General features: G+C 42.1%; 1 protein-coding gene across 1 annotated transcript in view; it reads right to left on the bottom strand.

Moving 5' to 3' along the window:
• The window catches only part of LOC108677038 (serine/threonine-protein kinase NLK2), a gene marked incomplete in the record, with an annotated part of 25,116 nt that extends 19,302 nt beyond the window's left edge, over positions 1-5,814 (bottom strand). Inside the window, 1 exon segment of the mRNA XM_018165188.2 lies at positions 5,585-5,814. Coding sequence (XP_018020677.1) covers positions 5,585-5,763 — 179 coding nt within the window.
• Between the last annotated feature and the right edge of the window lie 6,943 nt (positions 5,815-12,757).

Below are 12,757 nucleotides of genomic sequence, written 5' to 3'. Positions count from 1 at the left end.
TGCTACAGCTGCAGTGATGCTACAGCTGCAGTGATGCTACAGCTGCAGTGATGCTACAGCTGCAGTGATGCTACAGCTGCAGTGATGCTACAGCTACAGTGATGCTACAGCTGCAGTGATGCTACAGCTGCAGTGATGCTACAGCTGCAGTGATGCTACAGCTGCAGTGCTGCTACAGCTACATCAAATTTTTCGAGAACTAGGTAGGGTGCCGAGGCATAAAATTCTCTTATAATAATAATTCAGACAAAACCCATGTGCATCACACTATACTGAACAACGAGGCAAATGCAACATGTGAATATAAATGAGCTTAATGCGGGACAAGGCTTATGTTGCTCTCGTTTTGTGATGGCAATGTAAAATTTATGTAAAATGTAAAATAAAGACATTAAGTAAAATTTCTATGGCATGTAATGTGAATGCTGAATAATTGTCGCGTGCATTAATACAAAGTAATACATGGTTTTATTGCTTGGAATGATTCATGGTCAAAGAAACACATTTACTCCATCAAAATGTTTCATTTCGTTTCTAATTCATACACTGAAATATTAACTACTGTACCAACTCGTTTGTGCAAGTCATGTTTGCGTCTCTGACACATATCGAAAAATTTCCAATTTTTGTCCTAACTCATTCCACGGCGAGGGAAATAGTTTCATCTACAACATTGCTGGAACCAACAACGCTGGATTAATAGTGTAAATACAATATAAATAATCCAAGAAGTTGAGACTTATTTCTCGAGACTTATTCATGAGACTTATTCTCTATTCTTGAGACTTATTTCTTGAGACTTATTTCTTAAGACTCATTCTCTATTCTTGAGACTTATTCTCTGTTCTTTAGACTTATTCTCTGTTCTTTAGACTTATTCTTGAGACTTATTCTCTATTCTTGAGACTTATTCTCTATTCTTGAGACTTATTCTCTATTCTTGAGACTTATTCTCTATTCTTGAGACTTATTCGCGAGCCACACGCTAAGACGCGGGACGCTACACGACGAGCCTGAGGCGCCCACGGTTAAGTTTCAGCTGCTCTGGCATTTCCTGAGTGATTGCTTCACTGCTCCAGCTGCGGCGACTGTACGAGGCTGGGGTGACTGTACAAGGCTGGGGTGACTGTACAAGGCTGGGGTGACTGTACAAGGCTGGGGTGACTGTACAAGGCTGGGGTGACTGTACAAGGCTGGGGTGACTGTACAAGGCTGGGGTGACTGTACAAGGCTGGGGTGACTGTACAAGGCTGGGGTGACTGTACAAGGCTGGGGTGACTGTACAAGGCTGGGGTGACTGTACAAGGCTGGGGTGACTGTACAAGGCTGGGGTGACTGTACAAGGCTGGGGTGACTGTACAAGGCTGGGGTGACTGTACAAGGCTGGGGTGACTGTACAAGGCTGGGGTGACTGTACAAGGCTGGGGTGACTGTACAAGGCTGGGGTGACTGTACAAGGCTGGGGTGACTGTACAAGGCTGGGGTGACTGTACAAGGCTGGGGTGACTGTACAAGGCTGGGGTGACTGTACAAGGCTGGGGTGGCTGTACAATCCTGGAGTCTGGCTGCGGGGACTGTACAGGGCTGGAGTCAGGCTGCGGCGACTGTACAAGGCTGGAGTCAGGCTGCGGGGACTGTACAAGGCTGGAGTCTGGCTGCGGTGACTGTACAAGGCTGGAGTCAGGCTGCGGGGACTGTACAAGGCTGGAGTCTGGCTGCGGGGACTGTACAAGGCTGGAGTCTGGCTGCGGCGACTGTACAAGGCTGGAGTCTGGCTGCGGTGACTGTACGAGGCTGGGGTGACTGTACAAGGCTGTGGTCAGGCTGTGGGGACTGTACAAGGCTGGAGTCTGGCTGCGGTGACTGTACGAGGCTGGGGTGACTACAAGGCTGTGGTCAGGCTGTGGGGACTGTACAAGGCTGGAGAATTGAGGTCTTACAAATAAACCACACCCATATTATCTTATGGAGGAGCCTGCTGGAAGAGGAATGTTTGTTAGCAGATTTGGCCGAGACCTGAGCCTATCCGCCCATTTGCAGCCCATAGGGCGGGGCACAAAACCTAATATCCCCACTAGTCCACCAGTGCCGCTAGGAAAATAAGGCTTGACGTCACGCAGGCTTGACCTCTCCCCTTCTGAACCCCCTTGTCTGGTTGAACCCCGCCCGACCTCCTTGTCTGGTTTAACCCCGTCCGTAACCGACCCATATACAAACGACCAACGTGACGTCACTGGCGAACAGCCAATAGTATCACTGCTTCCCTCACCTTCCCTCGCAATAAGCCCGAGTAAGGGTACTTATTTTCACTAACATTACCGAACTATTTTATTCCCACTATTAACGAACTTCCAAGTCCCGTAATAAATAACAAACCTTAATAAAAAAAATCACCATTCAGTAACATCAGTAATGTTGTGGCCCGTGGGGGCGCCGGTAGAGGATTGGTTAGGGAATTTTATAATTATTATTATTAAGATCATAATTAATAATATTACTATTATTTCAAATTATTGCGACACGGCACGGGATGGCAACCGTTGTCGGGATGTTTCACAGGGATAAATAGATAGGGCGAGGTAGGGTAGGGCCCAATGCTATTCCTACGTGAACATTAGGACGAGGGTAAGGCCTAATGCTATTCCTACGTGAGCATTAGTACGGGTGCAGAGAAAGGTCCAATGCTATTCCTACGTGCCAACAGGTTCAGGTACCAAATGAAGCTAGCAGCTGGTGTGAAGACACAGAGAAAAGTCCAGCTAATGCACAGATAAGGCAGCTGGTGTAAGTATTATATGGCAGTGTATATTATGTATGGTGTGATTAGTCATGCGTACCACAGCATCATGCGTCACGCGCACAGCAGCATCACGCGTCACGCGCACAGCAGCATCACGCGTCACGCGCACAGCAGCATCACGCGTCACGCGCACAGCAGCATTGATAAGGCAGCTGGTGTAAGTATTATATGGCAGTGTATATTATGTATGGTGTGATTAGTCATGCGTACAGCAGCATCACGCGTCACGCGCACAGCAGCATCACGCGTCACGCGCACAGCAGCATCACGCGTCACGCGCACAGCAGCATCACGCATCACGCGCACTGCAGCATCACGCGTCACGCGCACAGCAGCATCATGCGTCACGCGCACTGCAGCATCACGCGTCACGCGCAGCATCACGCGTCACGCGTCGCAGGCAACTTTCACCCGCGCGTCACACGATGATCCACTTTCGTTGTCGCTCCACCGCAGCTTAGAGCCTCACTTCCACCAACTCCTCCAGCATCTCCTTGTTTCTTAATAAAACCTCAAAGTTCAATATTTGTAACTTTTATAATCTCCGAAGACGATTAATCTTGCAAGAGAGACTTCAAAGTTCAAAATTTGTAACTTTTATAATCTCCGTTGGCGATTATTCTTGCAAGAGAGACCTCAAAGTGTCTCACCAACACATTGGTGGAACATGGGTGGTGGAAGGGAGGTAGTCTCACCAACACATTGGTGGAATATGGGTGGTGGAAGGGAGGGTAGTCTCACCAACACATTGGTGGAACATCGGCGGTTCAGTGGCCAGGGAGTAATCAGAACGAGCAGCAGCAGCAGTCATTCCTGTTCGTGTCTTTCAAGTTAATTAGGTCACTTTGCCCGTGGGTATGGACCTACATCTACCATTTATTTTAATGCTTGTGTTTATTGGCCAAAGTTACCTTTCAGGTTGACGTCCTAGCCAAACCAGACCAATTCAAACCAAAATAACAGTCAATCGGTCATTGACCCAGAACTGCACAAATCCTAGCCAAATATACCATCAATTTTAGCCTAAGTCAACCTCGATTCCACCAAAATTATCCCCAGTCCCAGTTAAAATCACCCGCCTCAATGCTGCACACGGAAAACGTATTGGTGATATTGTCCAATCAGTGACACACCTTCTGCATGTAGCACTAACACGCCCTTTTGTCGGACGAAACTGTGCTCAGGATGACCCGCAAAGAATGCATCGATATTTAGACCAAGTCCCACTTATTTCTCAAGTGTGGGAGACTCTTGAGGGTATACCACTACCCAGATAAGGTACTGCACAATTTGTAACCCTGACACCAGAACTTAAAGTCATTTCCTTTACTCGCTATCGAACCATGCAGCATAAGGCATCAAAATTACACGCTGAAAACTGTGCAATGAAGGCGGAATCCTTTCGGTTACAATGGTATTCGTATTTTAAAAAAATGATGCTACCAACAAAGAATACCGTGAGTAAAGAACTCGCTGTCTCTGAACGATGTTAGGGCATTACCAGGACGTAAAGATGTTTGGGCCAACTCAAATTCTTCTTCAGAGCATAATTATTAATTTAAATGCCAACAATTATCAATTGAATTGAGGGAATGAGGCAAAATATCGAGATAAAATGGAAACAAAGACGAGGGGGAGCGACGGCAGCTTTCACCGCAGGGGCTTACGATAAGGACGGCCTGAAAGCTGCCACGCGAGACTCGCCTCATTTGTGTCGCATTGATATACGGTCAGTTCCGTATCACATTCAGATACGGTCATTGACCCATTGATATTCGGTCAGTTCCGTATCACATTCAGATACGGTCATTGACCCATTGATATTCGGTCAGTTCCGTATCACATTCAGATACCGTCATAGACCCATTGGGATACGGTTAGTTACGTACCACATTCAGATATGGTCACATTCAGATACGGTCACATTCAGATACGGTCACATTCAGATACGGTCACATTCAGATACGGTCACATTCAGATACGGTCATTGACTCATTGGTATACGGTCAGTTCCGTATCACATTCAGATACGGTCATTGACCCTTTGGTATACGGTCAGTTCCGCATCGCATTCAGATACGGTCATTGACCCATTGGTATACGGTCAGTTCCGTATCACATTCAGATAAGGTCATTGACCCATTGATATACGGTCAGTTCTTTCAGATACGGTCAGTTCCATATCACATTCAGATACGGTCAGTTCCATATCACATTCAGATACGGTCAGTTCCATATCACATTCAGATACGGTCATTGACCCATTGATACACGGTCAATTCCATATCGCAATCAGATACGGTCAGTTCCGTATCACATTCATGTACGGTCATTGACCCATTGGTATACGGTCAGTTCCGTATCGCATTGATATGCAGTCATTGTCATATTGACTCATCGTGTCTAATTGGTAAATCACTAGTTTAATTATTACATGGACATATCTCCAGCGTTGTTAAGTCAATTATTACTTAACATGGCAGGCTCTGTGTTATCGAATAAGTAATTACGGTCACGTGACAATCAATCAAGCGATGACTTGTGTTCACAATCTCGTACGAGGATAATGTCCACATAAAACTACTCAACATCCCACAAAACTTGTCAATCCATTAAGATAATGAATATTATTTAAAATTTGAGCATGAATATACTTACACGAGTAAAAGTTTAATGTACTACTCACCAAATAACGTCAATCCATTAAGATAATGAGTATTACCGGTATTTAAAGTCTGAGCATGAATATACCTACTTACACGAGTAAAAGTTTAATGTACTCACCAAACAACACCGAAGGCTCCATAGCCGATGGGGCGATCTTCTGACTTCTCAGGAGGCGCTGCCGGACTCTTGTTCGAGGCGTGTATCATCTCTTTGGCTTTCTGTTGATGCTGTTGTGTCTGTTGCTGCTGCTGCTGTATCTGTTGTGTTTGCTGTTGTTGTTGTTGTTGTTGCTGCATCTGCTGCAGTCTCTGTTGTATTTGAGCCTTGTGTTGTTGCTGCTGTTGTTGTTGTTGTTGGAGTATCAGCAATTGTTGCTGCTGTTGTTGTGTTGAGTTGTTTTGCAACTGGTGCTGCAGTATATCATTCACTCGTTGTTGAAAGTGTTGTTGAATTTGCTGCTGATGCTGTTGTTGTTGTTGCTGATGTTGCTGCTGTTGTTGTTGTTGCTGTAGCTGGAACTGCTGCAGTGCAGTGGCAGAGACACGGTCTCCCACACGATAGTAGTGGATAGGAGCTGCAGTGGGTGCAACACCACCAGAAGCAGCAGTGCTTTGCATCATGTTGTTCATGTCAGAAGAAGGGTGAGGCCGTTTCCTCTTTTGAAGCGAGCCTATGTTCTTCCGTGGTATGTTGTTTATTTGAAGCGAGCCTATGTCCTGCCGTGGTACGTTATTTATGAATTTTTCTCCTACAAATGTCTGGTCACGTTGAACTGAAGCAGTTTTAGCTAAGTTGTAATCAGAATTAGCTGCAATTTGTGGCTCAAATTGCACGTTCGGTCCAGGATGGGTTGACTTGTGTGGCAAAATACCAGCAGGATGCTGGCGACCTAATAATGAAGATTTATTTTGAGGTGCAGTAGGTTTAAAAAAGCCTCCCTGCGTATCATACAGGAAGTTCTCCACATAAGGTATTGGATGGCTACTTTTATTTGAATCAGGAAGAGAATTGGGGGCCAACAAAATACCTGGAGCACCATGAATTAACTCTAATCTCTCAGGACCAGATTGTCTTAGGGTTTTCAACTGTAACTGAGGAGCTGAAGTCAACTGGGATTGGGCAAAAGTGGAGTAATTTAACTCAGATGCTTGGAAGAATTGAGTCTTAGACTGCCTTTCATCAGGTTTTGATGTTTCTTGGTGGACTAGAAGTTGGCCTGGAAAACCCAATTGATGTGCTTGATTTTGAACTGCAGTTCCAATTTGATAATTGGGCTGGTGTAAATGGGACAACAGTTCTTGTTGCTGGATTTGTTCAGACTGCAAGGAAGTTGAATGCTCTTGAGGTAAATGATGATCTTGTGCAGTACCAACCAAAAATGGATTCACTGCATCGACACACTCAATTTTTTCTGTAGTTGAACAATGCTGGTCTGTGCCTGGTAAATTTCGCTCAAACTCTGAATTTACAGGAACAGTTTCCTCTTCTTGAAGACGCGCTGAACCTGTAGAGCAATAAAATATTAAGCCTAATGAGCTCAGGCTACTTAAGCCTGATGAGTTCAGGAACAGGTTGAGGTATAAGAATAGGGCTGACTACAGACAAATACAACAACACTCAGGTTAATAAGTTGGCAAATATCCAAGCTGCACAAGTACCATAAAATGAGGTGACTTGGACCATTTTTAGTGCATACCTTTTGTGATACAAATAGTAACATGGTAAATATATAAATATATCTCTTTACTGCATTTGTAGGTCATCTCAAGGTAGGTACTTAAAGAGCCATCAACACATCAAGGCAAGAATTTTTTGAGTAAAGGGATTTTTTCTTAAAAGTCATAACAGTTATCACCCCATCAATTTCCCAAGTCACTCCGTTTCGTGGTATACAAGAGCTGCCAATAATAAAAGCTGTAACATACAATATCACATTTTGAAGTGTTTGCTAAATTGTTACTGTATGTTAGCAAGCTTGAATTCTAGGATGGTAGTGCATAAAGCTTCTGTCATTTTTGGGCAGATGAATGTCCATCTCAAGACTGTGATTGGTTGTGGAACTGTGTCATCCTCTCTAGACTGAATTATTTGGAATATCATACAGAAATTTCCTAAAATTGCAGGTAAAATAGGTGATTTGCAGAAATCACAGGTGGAAATAGAAAATTTTTCTCATTTTTAACACGTTTTTCTTAGCTTAGCTTCGCGTTTGTTTGTTTGTTTGTTTATTTGTTTGTTTGTTTGTTTGTTTGTTGTTAACATTGACAACAAAAATTAGCCCACTTTTCATTGTTCTAGAGATCTGAAATTCGGCATGCAGGCTATTTTCGCCTAACAATTTAAGATACAATCATAAAAACTAGTAATTAGAGACCGAAATTAGTTTAATTGAGTAAAGTATATATATAGTATATATATACATATATATAGTATGACGTGCGGGCGCTCACGTTATAGACGAGCAGGCGCTAACGCTGCGTATCATCGATACGTACGTCAAGTCATACTTAATCAAGTCGTAATCGTTTTTCTTGTGGACTAAAAAGTAGAAAATAAAATACTTAAAAAAAACTTTTTAAAAAAAAAACATGTTTTTCTTGTGGACTAAAAAGTAGAAAATAAATTATGGTTTGCCCCAAAAAAACGTGGGTCGTGCTGTACGTTCACCATCAAATTTCCAAAATTTAAGTGTTGTGTGCTTTTCGCTTTAATCATAAATCTGCCCGACACACGTTTTTTTGGGGCGAACCATAATTTATTTTCTACTTTTTAGTCCACAAGAAAAACGTGTTTTTTTAAGTTTTTTTTAAGTATTTTATTTGCAGATGAAGTTGGGAAAGGAACAGGTGGAGTTGGCCAGATTCATGGGCGTTTTTGTCTATTCATGGGTGGCTTCTGCCCAACTTTCCACTTAGGGACTGAGATAGGTTGTGTTCAATATATGCTTTGCGTACTGGTTAATTTAATACTTGTCAAGAATTCCAGCCTGTTGTTAATGTTATTTACATATAGTACTTAGAGCTAAATATGTGTACATTAAGACAGATAAATTTCAAGTTTTCAATTTGAGTTGCATATATATATATATTTTATATGATTAACATATTCTACTAAGCACTAATAATTGGAAAACTCTAGTCAGGAGAAGAGGTCAAAATAAAATATATAGAATATAGTACATCACATCATTGCAGTTTTAAAATTTTTGTCATTATGGTTTTAATTGAATATAATGATTAATGATGAATAATCATGATATCATTTCTATACAATATTAAAAGTTTTAAGCAATATTGAATGTGCCATCATTTTCCCTTAGCAAATTTTGAAAGGGTATGAAAAATATATTTTTTACTGTATTAAATGAGTGAGTGCAATTTGAAAACATTCACTTTGAGCTAAAAACATTCTCTATTTGAAATTATTGTATTTTCAATAATGTATCGCTACAGACAGCTGTTAGAGCTCATGGCCTCATCATGCAATAGGGTATATAATTTTGAATAATAATGTACAAAAAATAGAAGACTTTCAAGACAGGTGAAGTGTAGCACAATAGACTATTTTAAAAGAAAGCACCAGCACCTCAACTGTCATGAGACACCTCTCTTGACTCAGCGGATGAGTAGTTCCTGTGTGCTGTGTGCACTTAACTTGACGCTAGTCAATAAAACATAAGAATTATTATGTAATAATAATTCTTATTAGAATCATTTCTTTTGAGATAATTTCTTATTATTCAATGAGAGTCATTGTCATTACGTAATAAGATTTATGTAATACTGGTTTCTTTGTTGCATTTGAAGCGTTTTCAATCATGCTGGAAAATAGTGGCTTGCTGCTCATTTTTGTTAACAAAATAGTTTTTTTTTAAAGCTGGCTGCTGACAACAGTAACAGACAATTCAATGTTGTGGCTGCAGGCAAAGTTAGCAGCATTGATGCTAGCTGATTTATTTGCTAAATAACATGATAGTTATTTGCTACAATTTAGTTATTTAGCAAAAATATATGAAAAGATAATGGTTATTTTATTTTTTCTTCTCTTACCTGGTTCTCTAGGCAAGTAAAAACCATTTCATATCAATTTTCAGCTGACTAAGATATATGAACAAAAAATTTTTCTGAAACAACAATTGATCACCAGCCAATGCTCAATTGATAGCTTGATTGAAATTAAGGTTTTACATGTGTAAAGACAAAAGAGTTAGACTAGGCCTATAATTATAAAAGTTTCTGCAAATAAGATTTGAACTTTCTGAGTTTGTTTTTGAGAACATTTCAGGGCAAATTTATTATTATTATAGTTTGAGCCTATTTTACATATAGACCTCAATCCAACTATGGGTTAGAAGTTGGATAATGACGATTTTTTTTAATAGTAACAATGGTTTTTTTAGGAGACTCACCAAAATGCTCGTGCTCAGATTCTCCCAGGGACGCGACAGGAAGAGGAAGTTTATCACCACAGGCACAGAAGGATAATAAAAGGGTCCTCACAAAATCATCTTCGGTAAAATCATCTATGACAGCGAAATAATTGTGTAACACCAATTCTAAAGACTGACAAAGTTGACGTTACCAAAGAGATTCATAACTACGCTAGTCCCGCGTCACAACGCTGTTACCGCATGGAGGTAGATCACTTAACAATAGCACCGAAATATCAACGTATACACCCTCCACGAGATCCACATCATCACTGAAGCTAAGAAAGTTGTGCTTGTGATGCCAGATGGACTGATGGTGAATAGCTAGACAAAAACTGAATTTGATTCCAACGCTTAAATTTACCCTAAATCGCTGCATCATATCTCGATAAGCTCGGCCCATTAGTTCTTCTATTAAAAGCCAATTTATGAATGATCATGACATTAAATATTTTTCATATTCATATAAAAGGAAATATATCAACCAAATACAAGTTGCCATAAACACATTGCATCGCATATTACCTGTGAGACAATCTCTGGAATCGCACCACAGGCAATTTTGGCCTGAAATCTGTCATAGGCCTACTATAATTTCATTTCATAGTGCCTTTATTTAACATCCTTTATACCACGCCTAACACCGTCAGATTGAAACCGAACTTAACCTTATTGGCAACGATGTTTTTTATTCACAAAAAGCCCACTCGTCCGTTGTCGAAATTCGAACGTAGCTCATGCGGTAACAAAAATCGTCTTAAAACAAGAAAGAATCTAAAGATAAATATTTTTTATATTAGGGAACAATCATAGTAAATATTATAGTGTTGATTTTAATCATAATAAAAGTAAAGCTTTGTTCTAAGAAAAATCTTGAGTGGTTTCGATTTGACGAATGAGCGTCAATGTTGCTACATACTCGTATAATGTGATCTACAATGCAGCTCTCAACTTTAGTACGTTCGAAAATGATTGACATTATTCTGAATAAGATTATATACATTAGACCTTGTATTATATGTATCAGCTCAAGTTCTCAAGATGGAAGGAAGTAGCTATACCTTAGGACTTGAGTGAAGCCTCCAAGACGACGAAGAAATTTTATTAGCAGAAATACTAATCAAATCAAACCTTACACATCAATAAGCCATAAAATTAATCATTATGAAGATAATTAGTAATAAATATACAAACTGTATACATATACAGTTTGAGCTCCAAACGTATAATGCTCGCATATTCGGCAAGCTTCCGACTTCGCAATACTTAATACTGTACATCAGTGTCGGAGCTGAAGAATAGGCCCTGTTTAGCCTGTCCCCAATTCTTCTAATTTTCGTGACATGTTCACATCAGATGTAAATTCTTGCATTGTGAAGAAATCTTTTTCAAACTGACATTGAATTGCTACTGGACTTTTGCCAGGTCTTTGAGGTGAAAGGCATTTCATAGTAGAATATATACTTCTGTATAACTCGGTCTAGACTGTTTTTGAAGTTCTCAATAGGCGGGGAGTCATACTTGGTTTGTAAGATAAATTATATATCGAAGTCTGGCATTTATCAGTGAACGCTGACGTCCGAAGACTCAAGTTAGAACTTGAGGTATCAGAGAAGCACTTAGTTCGGGCGATGAGCGCTGGTGTGGTATCAGGCATGGTTGAACCTTGGTATCAGGCACCTGCTGGCATGGTGGCATGGTTGAACCTTGGCACCAGGCACCTGGTGGCATGGTTGGCATGGTTGAACCTTGGTACCAGGCACTTGGTGGCATGGTTGAACCTTGGCACCAGGCACCTGCTGGCATGGTTGAACCATGGTACCAGGCACCTGGTGGCATGGTGGCATGCTTGAACCTTGGCACCAGGCACCTGGTGGCATGGTTGAATGCTTGAACCTTGGTATCAGGCACCTGGTGGCATGGTTGAACCATGGTATCAGGCACCTGGTGGCATGGTGGCATGGTTGAACCTTGGCACCAGGCACCTGGCGGCATGGTTGAACCATGGTACCAGGCACCTGGTGGCATGGTGGCATGCTTGAACCTTGGCACCAGGCACCTGTTGGCATGGTTGGCATGGTTGAACCTTGGTATCTGGCACCTGGTGGCATGGTTGGCATGGTTGAAGCTTGGTATCAGGCACTTGGTGGCATGGTGGCATGGTTGAAGCTTGGTATCAGGCACCTGGTGGCATGGTGGCATGGTTGAAGCTTGGTATCTGGCACCTGGTGGCATGGTTGGCATGGTTGAACCTTGGTATCAGGCACCTGGTGGCATGGTGGCATGCTTGAACCTTGGTATCAGGCACCTGGTGGCATGGTGGCATGGTTGAACCTTGGCACCAGGCACCTGTTGGCATGGTTGGCATGGTTGAACCTTGGTATCTGGCACCTGGTGGCATGGTTGGCATGGTTGAACCTTGGTATCTGGCACCTGGTGGCATGGTGGCATGGTTGAACCTTGGCACCAGGCACCTGGTGGCATGGGTGGCATGGTTGAACCTTGGTACCAGACACCTGGTGGCATGGTTGAACCTTGGTACCAGGCACCTGGTGGCATGGTTGAACCTTGGTACCAGGCACTTGGTGGCATGGTTGAACCTTGGTACCAGACACCTGGTGGCATGGTTGAACCTTGGTATCTGGCACCTGGTGGCATGGTGGCATGGTTGAACCTTGGTACCAGGCACCTGGTGGCATGATTGGCATGGTTGAACCTTGGTACCAGGCACCTGGTGGCATGGTTTGCATGGTTGAACCTTGGTATCAAGCACATGATGAGAGAAATGAGCGCGATTTTGTCCAAACTGCGAAGCATTTTTGCACTTGCCTGGGTTATCGTGGCCAAGTTTTGCTCGACAA

The sequence above is a fragment of the Hyalella azteca genome, unplaced genomic scaffold (assembly GCF_000764305.2).
Source record: "Hyalella azteca isolate HAZT.00-mixed unplaced genomic scaffold, Hazt_2.0.2 contig7741, whole genome shotgun sequence".
NCBI lineage: Eukaryota > Metazoa > Arthropoda > Malacostraca > Amphipoda > Hyalellidae > Hyalella > Hyalella azteca.
The sequence above is the reverse complement of the archived record's forward strand: the minus strand, read 5'-3'. Positions and strand labels throughout refer to the sequence as shown.